This window comes from Gossypium arboreum, chromosome 7 (assembly GCF_025698485.1).
Source record: "Gossypium arboreum isolate Shixiya-1 chromosome 7, ASM2569848v2, whole genome shotgun sequence".
In the NCBI taxonomy this organism is placed as follows: Eukaryota; Viridiplantae; Streptophyta; class Magnoliopsida; order Malvales; family Malvaceae; genus Gossypium; species Gossypium arboreum.
The window spans coordinates 4,969,386-4,986,226 of NC_069076.1; the positions used below are offsets into that span (position 1 = coordinate 4,969,386).

Here is a 16,841-nt window from a genome sequence, read left to right on the forward strand (position 1 = left end):
TGATTTTAATGTCGAATGGACAGACCAATTAGAATGCGAAGGGACATCGCAGATACCCAAAAATCCTAATTATGGTGGGAGTTCATATAACAACCCTACCCCCGATCCCCGTATACAAATACATCCAGTAGTGATAATAAGCATAGAGTCAAATGTCAGAGAAATGACCAATAATGGTGAAGATTCTAATCAGGACGTTGAAGACTTTAGTGACCCCGATGTTGATGAGGTTCCAGACGATATCGCTGATGAAAGCCCGGAGAAGTTTGAAGATGTTCATGGCCCTTTATTCAGTAACCCGAGTTGTGGCATTATTTTACAAAATGAACCTGGGGGCAACATGTTGAACGTAGATCCAGATGCAGCGCATGCATCCGAGTTCCCTGAGTACGCCGATATAGTACCTACTCATAGATTGGCGTTAAATTCGTAGTTCAAGGAGTTGTTCGTTGGACAACAGTTCGAGAACAAGTCAGACTGTATGTTTACCATCAAACAATACAGCATGAAGTTGTCGATTGCTTACAAGGTTGCCAAATCTACACTGACATTATATGTTGGGAATGTTGGAGAGTCGGCGATGGGTGTGGTTGGCGAGTTTGAGCTGCATTTATATAGAAGACTCAACAGTGGCAAATACAAAAATTAGAAAGGCGTCGTACATGCACTATCGCATGTATGTCTCAAGACCATCGAAAATTAAATGCCAAAAATATTTGCAATTGCATCATGCCACTAGTGAAAGATAACCCAATCATTCCTGTGTCAACATTGATTGAGGACATGCAAGCTCGATTTCAGTACAAAGTGTCATACAAGAAAGCGTGGTGGGTGAAACAAATGGCCATACAACAATTGTATGGTGACTAAGATAAGTCATACAATGAACTTTAGGGTTGGATTTTGGCGATGGTGAAGTACATCCCAGGAATTATTGTGGACTTGCAAACGTTGCCTTATAGAGGCCCAAATAGACAATTGAAACTGGGGAAAAGAGTTTTCCATTAACTGTTCTGGACTTTTGATCCATGTGTTAGGGTCTTCTCCCATTGCAAATCGCTAGTGCAAGTTGATGGAACATGACTTTATGAAAAATACACGTAGATACTTCTGATTGCGATTACACAAGACGGTAATAGAAATGTACTACCGATCTCTTTTGCCATCGTGGAGTCGGAGAACTTTGAATTGTGGGCATATTTCATTCGAAACTTGCAGAGGCATGTTGTTAGGCAAGACAACTTTTGCATTATCTTCGACAAATCGAAGGGTCTTGTTACTGCGATTTGGCAATCCAAGGTTCCGCGGAGGTCTGTCTATTGTATTCGTCATATCGCTATCAACTTCCACAATGAGTACAAGAACAAAGACTGGCGCAAACAAATTGTGAACATGGGTAAAAATATCGTATTTAAATTCGTATTTGTAAATATTTCGAGTCTATTTCCTAATTGGGATGGTAACGCATTTTATCGGAATACATTATTAGGATACGAGCTGGAAGCACATCGATTCAGACATAAGTTGATAAGGTTAGAGACTGATATGGCAGGGTCCAAACCTTTTCTCACACAGTGGTTGGGTAGCATGGAGCTGTGGCAATAGGCTCAATGTTTTGATGAGGGGTATCGATATGGTCATATGATAACTAACCTCGTTGAGATCGTTAACTTCGTCTTAAGGCGTACGCATCACTTGCCAATTTCAGTATTTTTTTCAGCCACATTTTACAGGCTAGCAACCTTAATGCCAAAAATGGGGTTGAAACAAGCAAAACAATTAGAGGCAGGATACGTATACGTCAAAAAAACCATGGATGCCATGAAAGAGAACACTCAAAGGGCTAGGTCAATGAATGCAGAACTATATTCTCGAAACTTAGAAACTTTTCGAGTGATAGAGTACATTGGTCATCAGTTGGGAATCCCGCCACGGTTCTACGGAGTTGATCTCTAAAACAGACGGTGTGAGTGCAGGATGTTTCAAATACTACAGTACCCGTGTGTGCATATGGTTGCAACATGTGCTACCTACAATTTGAATGTCGAAAAATATATCGACGATGTGTACACACTTGAACGTACGTTGCGTATCTGGGGAAATGAGTTTCTCGTATTAAGGGATGTATCGACATGGAAAGTGCAACGCATGCGTTTGAGATGTTACCAGATCGATTACTACGTAGGAGAGTCAAAGGTTGACCGACAACAATGAGAATTTAGAATGACATGGGTATAAGAGAACATGTCGATCCAAAGTGTTGCACCATATGTAGAACAGTTGGCCACAATCGGAGCAATTGTCCCCATGGAAACGTCTACACTGGTCAATCTTCACAGTCTGAAAGAATTAAATGTTGTACCTGATGTTTGCATTTTATGATTTTTTAGAAATAAAGTTTGTATTATTTAATGTTAAGCTTTTATTTAAAATTAACAGTTGCAACTTTTAATACTTTAAAATATATTATAAATTATACAAAAAAAAGACTAATATATAAGTTGTGGAACCCTAAACCAATACAACAAATATTACATAACACTTGAAATTTACATAACTCAAAATTGAAAAGAACCGAGAGTGGTAACGTCGTTCGAGGTATAGTACTTTACGGGCCTTCGTTCTTGGGGTGGACGTTAAAGGTGTACTGTACACATCAGGAGGATCAGCAACTGGATCGAATGTGGCTTGAGGCGGGGTGGAGTACATGTTATTACCAAACATCTCAAATGATATCAGTGGTTGCTCTAGGTGGAATGAACTCAAACCGCTTATGTCTGGGTGATATGAACTTAAACCGCCCATGTCTAGGTGATATGAACTCAAGCCGCCCATGTCCAGGTGATATGAACTTGAACTGCCCATGTCCGGGTGATATGAACTGTTCTGCGACTCATCACAAAAAGCGTCAACCTATTGGTCTGATATGTTCAAAGGTTAGTCCTCTGAGTCGAGCTCCACCATATGTTGATCCTCTAGCTACCCCATAGGTTGATTTCCATGTTTGTAGCTGTGACCTGGTACTATCATAAGTTATCCACTATATAAATAAGCGTGCCATTGAGTCATGTACCACTACATGTATTCAGTCGAGGGACTGAAATCAAATATGCTATGCACATTCCAGGTCGCCTGTCGTACCGAGCATTCCATAGTGCTACATAACATTAATGTTCCATGCTCCAATCTATTGTATGTTTCCCCCTCATGGTCTTACCGTGGACATTAGCAAATTGTTGTGGCTCGACCGACACAAATTGTCTACACCCAAATTGTAGCATAACTCGATCACCGTTGTACCACTCAACGGTTGAGAAGTTGAGCACCGGCTTGTTAATGCACCACATATGGGCTTCAACATGAACCCATTGAGGAATAAGGGTTGCAATGTTCGAAGCAAAATATGGCATCCACAAGAACTACACAATATAACATAATGAATTAAGTCACATCACATACTGCAAGTGGATAAGTTAAATTGACGTTACTTAAACCATATTAATATATATTACTTTCTCTCTAGTGTACGCCTCTATCATTTGGCTGAAATGATTAATGTTTGGCTCGTACCAATTCCTGGTAACGCCGCCCATCTAAAATCGAAACAAACACGCTAGCAGTTAAACTTTCGAAAATATTATCCACACTTATAAGTCATTAAATGTTAAGTATACTTTTGTTTTTACCTATTTATAAGTGACCACGAATATGGTTGGTGGTGCTAAAAACGACATCCTGTATAGAGCCCAAGACTGCAGCAAACCTAGACAACCAACCATGTTACTAACCCCATGTTTTGTCGCTCAGCAAAGCTCATAGTACAATACGACCAACACTGCCTATCCCCAGCTGTAACTAGCGGCACGAGAGAAATCCTCCAATAGAGGTAAGTACTTTAAGTGGAATTTATTAGACGTGTTGTTCGACATTAGTACTCCCTGATCAGCTACATAATATAGGATCGAGCAGCACACATCACCTCTTGCTCAAAGGCAGTGTTCGATAACTCCTTAAAATTTGCTCTCAAACATGCCAATGTCAAGCATGTGAAATTTTGTTCCCCATCACTAGGGGACAATCCAAGCAATCTGTGGCATAGTACTAAAGGTTCCAACACTTTGCTTCGACCCGTGACCATAGCACCGCCAACTAGTAACCCAAGTTGCATAGTGACGTCTTCCAATGTGATAGTGCACTCCTCGCACGGCATAATGAAGGTGTGGGTCTTCATACACCACCGCTCAACCAAGGTGGATATTAAGTTTACCCTCAGGTCAAACTTCCGGATCAATGCGACATCCCCAAATCCCACCAACTATAAGTATGGCATGATCCGCTCGTCCTGATCGTACTTGGGAAAATAAAATCGCGACCTCAAAACCCGATACCTATCCTGTATGATAATTTTTTTATAAAAATATGATAAATCAAGTATCTATATAATTTAAACATAAAATTATATATTGAATAGTAAAATTAAAAGGTTGAGAAAACAAAAACATCACACTCATACTATACCATTCTAAGTATTTGTTATTTAACTTAAATTATATTAGTAATAAAATATTAATAATAGAATAAAGATTTGTCATAAAATATTAATAATAACACGCAGAATCAAATGTGATTATTATGTCCTAATTATAGTTAAGCATTAAAACTAAAGGCAACTATATAACTACAAAAAGTACATAAATAAATAAAAATAATGTCCTAAAAACTATAAGTGGTATGGGTAAATATAAAAATTAAAAAAAACTTATTTTTATTGAGTTGATATCTATAATAATACATAGAGTTTTACATATAATATAAACTAGGCATATTCAAACTCGAAAATTTATCTTACATACTGAAAACTTTTATTAAAAAAATTTTACTCGTTAAAAAAAAATATAACTTTTTTGTACCTCACAAATGGAACCAAGCAGAGTAAACAATAAAATTAAGCAGAAGTGTCATCCTTCATCCTATTAAAAAAATTATAACTAACACGCAGAGATCAATTTCATGCAAGAAAAGAGTTAAAAAAGAATAATAACAATCAAATAGAGATCAGTTTCATGTAATCAAAACACGTTGAGTAAAGTAGCGCTTAGCAAGAAAAAATGAGAAACTAAAACGATTTTTTTATTTAATTTATAATTAATTTTACTGTTTCTTTGATCCTCAATTAAATGTGATCCGTATTTGATCCATAAAACATTTTGATATCTGCATAATATTAAAAAAACATAAAAGCAATATGATTAATTATTATATTATAATAACTATAAAATATAAAAATAAAAATAAAATTATAAATAACTTACTTTTTTTTAAAATAAAGTTGTAATTTGAAGGGGACCAAACCCCAACTTATATAAGACATTCATCTTCTTTTCTTTTTTTTAAATTAATAATTAAGTTAATGACTGGTCACGTTGTTGATGTTATTAACACGATGTGACCAGTTATAATATATATTTTAAATAAAATTATATTTTTTAACAAATAAATCCTTTTTAACAAATAATTTTTTTCTAATTAATTCAATTTTGATTTTTAAATAAAATATTATTTTTAAAATTTTAAATAGAATTTTAAAAAGGTTTGAATATCTTTAAAAATAATTTAAAAATTATATGTTAAATTAAAAAATTAAAATATACATTTAAAATATTATAAAACAAATAATAAATTTGAAATATCATATCCTTAAAATATTTAAATGTTTTATATTATTAAAATATATTTAAATTTTAAAAAATAGTCTTAAAATATATATTTGAAATTTTAAAAATAATATTATAAAACATTTCAAATTTTTAAAACCAATAATAAACAAATAAATAAAATAAATAAGGACAAATAAAAAATTTAAAAAATAAATAAATAAAAACTTAAAAAGAAAGAAGAATGAAAAAGACAAATCGTAAAAGGTGACGTGAAGGAAAAAAATAAAAAAAAATTGCCTTTACCTATTTTAACAGGAAATAGGTGACAGGCAAGTATTTTTTTAAAATCTGGTGACGCCAATTTATTTGGCTCCACCAAAAAAATATAAAATTGTTTAAACCCTTTTATACTTTCAAAAAATCACAATATTTCTCTAGTATTTACACAAGTAGCACTATTCCACAAGACTCTACTAAAAAATTAATTTTTTAATGTAAATTGCTGACATGGCATGTTAGTGGCGCCAAACACTTTGACTCCACCAACTTTTACTGTAAATTTTAGGTTATTTTCATATTTTATCAAAAAAAATAGGTTATTTAAGTAATTAATTAATTTTTTAAGGTTATTTTTATAAATAAAAAAAAACTCATGATCCTAAACCAATCTTACTTAGGATCACAAATCCCAAGTTTGCCTATGAAGAGCAAATCTAATTGTTTTAGTGTCTGTAATAGATATCTTCCATGTAATACTAATCGATAGGGCCTCATTGGTAAGTACTACAATATCTCGTGCATTGAACCCACAGTTATGGATCTAAATCCATTAATATGGAATATTTTCATTTCCAAGTGAAACCCCTTACTATATGAAAGAGTGAAAAAGTGCTTTTGTTGTTGTGGAATAAGAAACATTCGCATCTTAATACATGTATTTAATTTATTCTGGACTATTAAAGTGGAATCCGCTTTTAGGGGATTATGAGTCGAAACAATAACAAGAATATTTCTAGTGGAACATCTTTCACAATCATTGGAGAGATAGTTCATTAATAGACCGAAGGATAGTAATTCGCCTCATTCACATCCAGGTCATGAATGTTTGGAATCCATATTATGCAAGGAAACATTACTTTTGTTAGTTCAAATTGAGGGTGATATAAAATCGGTCTATTTCCGACATCATATCCATAGTTAATACATTCATCATAGTTATCGATTCAAATATTTTATAATAATAAAGATTGTTGAAGAATGTTATTATTAAACATTTAATTTAAATACTTGTTGATGATAAAAATTATTGAAAAATATTAAAATACTTGAATACAACTTTTAAGAAAGTGCTGAGTATAACAAATGTATTGTTTTAATTTTTTTTCGAGATTTTGATCGATAATTTTCAATTTGAACCAAACATCATAAAGTAACTTTACAATAATAACATTCTCATCAATTACATTACAAGGAACTACATTCTATTAGAATCACAGAATGAGAAAGCACTAAATATCCCATAAGCGATAAGTAACTATCTACCTATTCATTCTATTTAATGGTTTTTTTTGCTGAAATTTTAAAATGAAATGAAAATTTATTAAGGTTCTCATACACGTTTTAATTTTTTTTAATATTAATATTTTTATTATTTAATCAAATGAAAATGCTCAACGATTTATCATACATATTCTAAATCTCAATTTATAACAATAAGACAAGTACTAGATGATGTCATCCATGATATTAGTGAAAAACTTGTGCCGCATTTTTATGTTGGCATTGAGATGCTTTTTTTCTAAAAAACCACTATATTAAAAAATCTAACTTCAAATCTTAAACTCGAAATTAAAAAAATCTTAAATCCTAACTACAACTAAAAGCCAATTCTAAATCATATAAATACAAAAACACGAAACTCTTAAACCCTAAAATTTGAAAACTAACTTTAAACATAATCATAAACCCTTAAATTTGCTTTAACGTAAAAAACCAAAAATCCAAAATCTTAAATTCTCTATCCAACCACTGAACATTAAACCATTAGCATTCTTAACACTAATCTTAAACCCTACAATAACAAGCCCTATTCCAAAAACCACTTACCTTCCCCCATCCAATAACTAAACACTAAGCCCTAAACATTATGTCCCAACAATAATCCTAAATCTTAAATCCAAAAATTCTAAACTATAAAATCAAAACCCTAAATATAAAACAATAAATAAAAATTCTAAACATTTTATTTATAATAGAAAAATAAATAAAAATCATATTTCTAAAGAAAAATATATAAAATATCTAAGTTTAAAATATGGAGTCAAAGACATATAGAAAAATTAGTGGTAACACAAATGCTAAAGATACTAGAGGTGGATTAACAAAATCTCATTATTTACTAAAGAAAAATTAAGAGAATTAAAAGAAATACCTCAAGTTAGATATATATATATATATATATATATATTTAGGTATAATTATGATAACAATTAAAGCTTTATTCAGGAAAGGACATGATATACCCATAATAGCGGTTTTATTAGATAAAAGATTTGAAAACCCGATAAAAGCACTTATTGGTGGTATTCAGTCTAATTTACACACTGGTGTAATAGGATTTAAAGTTAAACCAAACTATTTTATATCTATTACAGATCCTCTAATAGAAGAATGTTTATGTTTAAGAATTCAGACAAAAAATTCTGAAATTAGTGATTTAGCAGAAGATCTAGCAATAAGTTGTATTTCTATTAATGAATATACCAACACGGCAAAAGTAGAAATTAAAGAAATTAATAATAAAATAATTGAGTTATTTGAACCCAATAAATTTACCACAGAGATACAACCAAAATTACTACATCTAAAAGATCTGTCAATACCAAAAGATTGGATGATTGATAGAATAAGTGATGCAAGTACTTCAAAACCTGTAAGTACTATAGAATATATGTCATCTAGAGATAGACTATATTTTAAAAATAATGCTATAACAAATACAAATGATAATTTAGTCTTACCCTCTAATTCTCAAATAGAGGAAGAGGAAGATAATATTAGCACAAATTCAACAACACCAATAGGTATGAAAACAGTTCAAATACCTATTTTTTCCACTGAACCTAGTAGAAATTCTAGAAATACTAGAATGGAAGAAATACAATCTACTACAATTATTCAACAAATAAAAATGGGAAAAAATGATATTATTACATTTTCAAATTTCCAACATAGGAAATATTATACATATATAGAAATTACACTTCAATTTAGAGAATATAAAACATATTCTTTGCATGCTTTATTAGATACTGGAGCTACCACAAGTAGTTGTAGAGAAAAAGTCATTCCTGTAGAAAAATGAGAATTAATGAAAACCCAATTAGAGCTATTGGAATTGATAAAATAATATAATGACGTTAATATAGGATTTAATTAAAATATCTTTATAATTAAATATTATAATAATATATATTATAATATATTATCTAATATTTAATTATTAATTCCCATTTTTAGATTTTATATAAATATATACATATGGGATTATTTAAAATCTATATGCATAATATGATTGCGTGTTTTATCTTTATATAAACAATCTGCTTCTTCCATGTTATTTATCTTTGGTACCTAAAACCGCTCATTATATTTTTTGTCTTAACACACAAAGGCCTAACGAAAATAATTAATGAGTTTATATAAATATATAAACTACCACCAAATTCAATATTTTATTCATAATATATACATTTAGGTTTAGTCTTTTATAATTAATTACCATTCTAGCTTTTCCTCTTTTTATTTCAGCATGGTTTCTTACTATAAAAGCTGGACTCGAGTGTGGACTATTAATTTTTCTATTAATCCTTTTCTAGTAATTCTTTGATTTGTATATCAAATTCATCTATATCTTGTTTAGTATAGATCATAGGTTTGATTCTAATTATTTTATTAGGATTCTTTAATTTTATTTCACAATATCTTGGACTATTTTCCCATAATTTTAATGGTTCTTCACTAAAATTATTTTCTAGAATTTTAAACAACCAATGATTTGTTTCTAGTTGTTTAATCTGTTCTTTTCTTATTGGTCTAAATCCTTTATCACATATAAATTTATGGTTTTCTATTAAAGGTATTTCTACAGAAGTTTTTTCTGTTGATAATATTACTAGATTTTTATCTATGGAAAATGGTAAATGATGATATAGTTTAAATCCTATTACACCAGTGTGTAAATTAGACTGAATACCACCAATAAGTGCTTTTATTGGGTTTTCAAATCTTTTATCTAATAAAACTGCTATTATGGGTATATCATGTCCTTTCCTGAATAAAGCTCTAATTGTTATCATAATTATACCTAAATGTATATATCTAACTTGAGGATATTTCTTTTTAATTCTCTTAATTTTTTTCTTTAGTAAATAATGGGATTTCTGTTAAGCTAGTTATTCTGAAGTTATAAAAGGAGCAGAAAATTTGTTGAAACAATAACAAATTCCAGAAATAAAAGATTTTTATAATCTAGGCCTATCAAGTGAAATTTATAAATACATTAATGAAATATGAAAAACTCATATTCTAGAACAAAGAGCAAATTTTAGACGAGCTCTTACAAAATTCTCACAATTCTTAGTTGAAAAAATAACTAAAGAAAATGAAACACATGATTTATTATTAAAAGCTGATTATACAGAGATTAAAATCAGAAATAAATTATACCCCAAAAGTCTATTTACCAAAACAAGGTGATAAATTAATTTTAGAAACTGATGCATCACAAAATTATTGGGGATGTATTTTAAAAGCTAAAACAGCAAAAAACGAAGAACTAATAAGATGATTTTTATTACTATTTTTATATCCAAATAAGTAGTCTTATTGGCATTGCTAAAAAAGAGCGATTTTATCAACCATATCAAATTTGGATTATTCAAAAAAAGATTGATAGTCCTTATTTATCAGCAGTCAAAGAAGATAAAAAACACTTGGATGAAATAAAAACGTGGAACTTGGACAACATCCAAGAAGGATAAAGACAAAACAAAGACCACGTGGAAAGTCAAGAAGACTTTCAAGCAGACTTTCAAGATCGGCGGTAAATAAAAATTCAAGGCATCCATGTACGGACAAAGATATGACAAGACATCTGACAACAACTAAACTTTAAAATCTTAAACCCTAAATCTAAAAGTCTAGAATTCAAACATTGTGATAAACATTTAAATATTAAACCCCAAAATCATAAATCATGTGCCATGAACTAAAACTAAACCCAAAAATTCAAAAACCAAAAACCATCCATTATAAACATAAACCCTACACCCAAAAAACCTAAACCTACCATAATACTAAGTACTAAATATTGAAGAATAAATCTAAAACACCAAACCATAAAAATCAAAACTCTAAATTTTAAACATAAACCCTTAAACATTAAACCAATCCTTAAATCTAAACATCAAGTCCTAACTAAAACATAAAGCCAAAACTCTAAATACTGAAAACACAAACCTTAAATACCAAAAACCAATATATTAAATACTCTACCAAAACTCTAAACCCTAAACCTAAACCCCAAATATTATATTTTAATATTAATCCTAAACCTTAAACTCAAAAATTATTATTCAAAACATAAACCCTAAATCTAAAAACCCAAACTATAAACTCATAAACAATAAATCCTAAATCCCAACACCCTCAACCTTAAAATCACAAACTCTAAATCCAAAATTGTAAATCTTAAATCCAAACACTAGACATAAATATAAAACAATAAATTCTAAATTTAAACCCTAAATACAAAAACATGAACCATAAATTCAACCAAAGCACTAAACCCTAAAGTTACAAACTCATACCCCTAAGTTATACTTCATACCACTAATCTTAAACTTAAAACCCTAAATCTTAACCCAACACAAAGTTAAAAACCCTAAACCTAAAATCTATATGATCATAAATCTTAAAACCTAAAATCATAAGACTTAAGCCTTAAAAACCAAAATCTCAAATTCTTCACCTAATAATTGAAAGTTAACCCTTAAAATTACATCTTAATCCTAATTTTAACCATAAATCCTAACATAACACTAAACCCTAAATTTTAGAATTTTAAAATCTAAACCTTAAAATCACAAACCTTAAATATCAAAAACCAAAATTTTACATTATTCACCCAATAAAAGAACCTGAAGCCAAAAACCTTATAACCTAACACTAATCTTTAATCTTGATCCAATATTAAACCTTGCATCTTTAAAATCTTAAAACCCTAGATCTTAAATTACAATACCTATCATAAATCCAAACATAAATTTTAAGCCTTAAATTTTAAAATTCTAAACTCTAAAATCTTAAGTCTCAAATCATAAATCCTAAATCTCACCTTACTATTATTGGTTAAACGAGTAAAGTATTATTAAGGAGAATTAATTTAGTGATAATATATATAAAATATTAGTTTGCGCTCTTAAAAATATAAAATGTTAATAAATGTTTGAACAACTAACTTCTTAAAATCATTTTAATATTATTTAAAATCTTGAATTTTATCCTTAACCGTCCTCAAATAAGAATAAGGAAAATATGTAGTAGGCTATCAATAGGATTTTTAAACTCTACAAATAGGGCTAGGGGTTAATAAGCGTGGTATAGTAAAATATTAAAAAAATAGGAGTAAAGACTTTTTTGATCCTCTAACTTTACAAAAAAAATTATTTAGCCCTCTATTTAATTTTTTTTATCAGTTTTAGCCCTTAAACTTGCATTTTTTATCAAATTACCACAAAATAGATGAAAAAGTTAACATTTGTTAACTTTGCTAATGTAGCATACACGTGGTTTTCTACGCAGATGACACATAAGCATTTAATTAATTTTTTAAAAAAATTAAAATTATTTAAGAATATTTTTATTTTTAAAAATAGTTTTATATTTTTTTGAAATTTTAAATTTTAAAAATTAATTAGATGCTGAAGTGTCATCATGTGACAATCCACATGTATGCAACATCAACAAAGTTAAAAATATTAACTTTTTCAACTCATTTTGAGTGATTAACAAAAAAAAGTGAATTTAAGGGTTAAAAATAAAAAATTAAATAAAAGTTAAAATATTTTTTTAAATTTAAGGACTAAAAATTCATTATACCAAATAAATACTAAATTTTTTTAAAAAAAATTACTTATAAAATAAAAAAATATTTTCCATATACCAAATATTAACCCATAAAAAATTACCTTTAAAAAAAAAAGGAAAAGAAGGCTACTTAAGGCTCAAGTCTCAAAAAAGAAGTAAAAGTTTGGTTTGCGAGAATGAGCAAGCAAAGCCGAAAGCCCAGCCCACACAACCTGAAAACAATAATAACGAAAGGACAGAGTAAAATTCCAAAAATAGCTGCTGAAACACACGACACCAGATCAATCTCAACAAACAATAACCAGAAAGGAAAAAAAAATAAAAATACCATGGCAATTACATCTCATCTGCCAAACCTCAGCTATGTTCCTCTAGACCGTCCTGCCTCTTTCTCACACCTTCCTTGCAACGAATTTCTTCGTATTCAAAGCAACAGAGCTTCAACATCGACCAGCTTCAGTTTGGGCATCCATGTCTCCAGGAAGCAATGTAAACCCATGTTGGTGCGAAGCATGGGTTCTTCATTTGGGTCAAGGCTTGAGGAGAGTGTTAAGAAGACCGTGGCTAGTAACCCAGTTGTTGTATACTCTAAGTCTTGGTGCTCGTGAGTTCAAATATCGATTAATCTCCTGAGTTTCATCTGTTCTTTTTTTTTTTTTTGAAATATTAAATAAATTTGTTGAATTCTTGTGTGAATCGGTTTTTTTTTAGAGAGATTTGAGTTGGGTTTTTTTTTTAATGTTTTCCTTGTTTGCAGGTATTCTTCAGAGGTGAAATCATTGTTCAAGAAACTTGGTGTGGAGCCTTTGGTTATTGAATTGGATGAAATGGGTTAGTCTTTTCTTCAAAATTTTTGCTCTTGTTATGTTTATGCTATAAAATGTGTGTTTCCCCTTAGGTTACTCAATATTACCAAATGTTGTAGAGATACTATAATGACCCTTGATTTAGACTCTCTCCACATCACTGCATATACCGAGTTTTGGTTGTCACCACTCACCACGCCTACCCTTGCATCAATTACATCAAAGGAAACATATTTCCTTTTTGGCACCTATAGGCCCACCTTTGTTACCCAAAGGTGCACCTACTTTGGTTCATATTGAGGGAGGGCAGTCGGATGATAAAACTTTGAGGGTTGTATCCAAAGAAGACAGTTTTTTTTACCTAAGCATACGCTAGGTGACTTGTGGTGATGTGAGGAGACGTCTGAACCCCGGTCATTAAAGACGCTATTTTGGTTCACCTTGACCTTGTTTTTAATTTTTTGTAACTTCATTGGATTGATCAATGATGATAAAGAGTGCTTTTTGATTTCTTGCTGCATTTGAAATTTCCATACAGTTTAGAAATGCATTTGTCTTAATAAATGTGATTCAGTGAAGATGGCTGGACGTTTCATTTGAAGAGTCCTTGTGAGTGTGCCCTCTTGCTTCTACCTGTTTGGCCTCAGCCAAGTTGACTGATAACCTGAGGCTGAGATGTTGAATGCAATGAGGATGAATAATGTGAATCTAGAAAATCTCAACTTTGAAAGTTTGGTCTATTTTCTGCTTAAATTAAGAAACAAATAATGAAGAACGCTAAGGTCTTCCAGAGGCTAAGTTCACCATATAGGTGAAGTTATAATGAAAATTGAGTGTCTTGTAGTTCTTCGTTGTGCTTCTAAAACCCATTGAAATTATGAAAGTCTCAGATTTGTAACCTCTTTGAAATCATAACAGTAAGTAAAAATTGATCACTTTATCACCATGTGATACTTTCTCTTGGAAAAAGTGGTTGGAAAGCTGGAAATTGAGTTTATATAACATTTATCTTATTCAAAAGAATGTTGTTTCTGGGTTGTAATTCATGCTTCTATTCTCCAAATTCAACAGAATTTGTGAATGAAGTTTAATATCTCAAATTGGACCACGCAGTCAATTACTTTACATCGTAATATTGATCTTGCTTGTTAAAGAGTTCTATCTTTTTCAGGTGCCCAAGGGCCTCAAGTGCAGAAGTTGCTGGAGCGGCTTACTGGGCAACACACTGTCCCAAATGTTTTTATTGGTAAGTTTCTTGAATTAGCATTTACGTAACAGATATAGAACTCCCTTGACTGTAAAACAGTATGCATGGCTTATTGCTTTATATGTATAAAGCCCTTACCAGTCCATTTATTATCTTTAATGTTTACTATCCATGAAAGGATGAAGTAGAAGGCTGTCTTGTCAGGTTGTTCTTACCAACAGAACAGAAGTCGGTCATAGCTTAATAAGAAAACCAGTTTGAGCATCATGACTTTGCACTTGGCTTACCTGTTAATGGCTTCTTTTTTTTCCGGTTCAAGTTCTGGTTAAAAGAATCACTTATGAAACAACAGCCCTTTTTTTTGTTATGATTCTAAAAGAAGTTGCAGTGACAGGAAAAATTATCGTGCTCATTGCCTGCTTTGTGATACTTTTGAACTCCAACCTTAGGAACTTTGTTTAAAGTAACCTGTGAAATAACAGTTAGCAATTTTCCTTGGTTATAAAAGTATAACTGATGCTATAATTCTGTATCTGCTTTGCACAGGGGGTAAACACATCGGTGGCTGTACAGGTATTCATGCTTTTTCTTCTCTTGAATGATACATTCTTTAAAATGAGGCCCTGCTGCGTCTTTTAATAGCCTGGAATTTGTCTAACTGCTAAATGAATTGACATAAATAGATTCCAAAATAAGACGTTAAACTCTAGACATTTCCTAATAATGTCATACACCATTTTATGGTACTCGGAATTTTGTGATTCTTTCATTCCTGCCATCCAGTGGGGAAAAAGAATCTTTCAAGTTTTCTAATCTTTGTCTTTGGTTTTAGTCAAAAGTAAATTCTCTAATCATTGTCTCTTAAAATTGGATGTACAACATGATTCTTGAAGTGACCTTAGAGGGTTTTTTTTTTTTTTCATTTCTTTCTGTTCGAGTAACTTGGGTTTCTTTGGAGTAAGAGACACTTTGTTGTAGAATTTGAGTGAATAGATCTTCAGTTATTGATGCTTCATGTTCTGCTGCAGATACTGTCAAACTATATCGTAGAGGAGAACTGGAACCTTTGCTGTCAGAAGCTACCGCTAAAAGTAAGGAAAACTAGCTCATTTGATATGATCCTGTGGCAAACTTCAGATCCTATTACAAGGCTCGCCATTTTCCTTCTCTTTAAGCAGATATGTTCCATTCTATTATATTTATTTACTTCAGAACCCCATAAGTTAATTGTTTAAAATCTCCTTATTCAAACTAGATGCTAAAAGTATGAAACCGTTGCATGTTATCCCATGTGAACCATGTTTGATAATATGACCAAATTCTTAACCGGTAGGATTTAGTGATTCATGAGTTCCTGGAAAAGAAGAAATGAATCGAAAATAATGTTGCAGACTGCAGTTTACAAGTACTTGGTAGCATTGTTAAGGTACTGTTTTAATTGTAAATGGTTACTTTTAGAATTTATTGTGCTAAAAGATTTAATTAGTTTTTTCCTCCTTTCTTAAGAAAAGAATTGATGGGTTCTTCTCTTCTGATGACAGATAAAAATGTTTTAGGTTAGGATTTTCCGAACGTAGAAAGATAATACATGATCATTGCCTTGTAGGATAGAAACCGGGGAAGGTTTAAAGGTCGAGGATGCCGTGATTTTATGTGCCTGTATTTCATGTAGAATGGGTTTTAAATGTTCTGTTTGGATGTTACCATGGAAAACTTGGTGCTAGTGGGCTTGTTTTCCATTTTTGTCATCGTCTATATTTACCTCAAATGCCTCAATGTTACACATTGTCCACCAAAATTAGGCATGGAAATAGTATCAAATGAAATTTCTCACACATCCTTATTGAAATCCCCAGTTCCTGCAAGCACACTTGAAGAAACAGTTCATAAAGCAAATGTGAATAAATGAATTGAGCGTTCGATATATAGTTCATGATAAAATTTATTTATGTTTGATTGTTTGTTTCTTTGTTATTTATGAAAACTGTTCGTGATATGTTCAATTATATGTTTACACAAGTT

General features: G+C 30.9%; 1 protein-coding gene across 3 annotated transcripts; it reads left to right on the forward strand.

The window, feature by feature from the left end:
* Window positions 1–13,009: 13,009 nt before the first annotated feature.
* On the forward strand, window positions 13,010–16,668 carry LOC108454931 (monothiol glutaredoxin-S10). 3 transcript variants are annotated; one of them, XM_053030337.1, is made up of 6 exons: window positions 13,010–13,410; window positions 13,564–13,637; window positions 14,784–14,858; window positions 15,366–15,392; window positions 15,848–15,910; window positions 16,431–16,668. In XM_053030337.1, the coding sequence occupies exons 1-6, from the start codon at window positions 13,136–13,138 to the stop codon at window positions 16,541–16,543; spliced, it is 627 nt and encodes a 208-aa protein (XP_052886297.1). In that variant the 5' UTR covers window positions 13,010–13,135; the 3' UTR covers window positions 16,544–16,668. The 3 variants fall into 3 exon arrangements, with proteins under 3 accessions (XP_052886297.1, XP_052886298.1, XP_017609062.1); XM_053030338.1 differs by having other exon boundaries at window positions 13,032–13,410; window positions 16,426–16,668; XM_017753573.2 differs by lacking the exon at window positions 16,431–16,668 and having other exon boundaries at window positions 13,032–13,410; window positions 15,848–16,294.
* The last annotated feature ends 173 nt before the right edge of the window (window positions 16,669–16,841 follow it).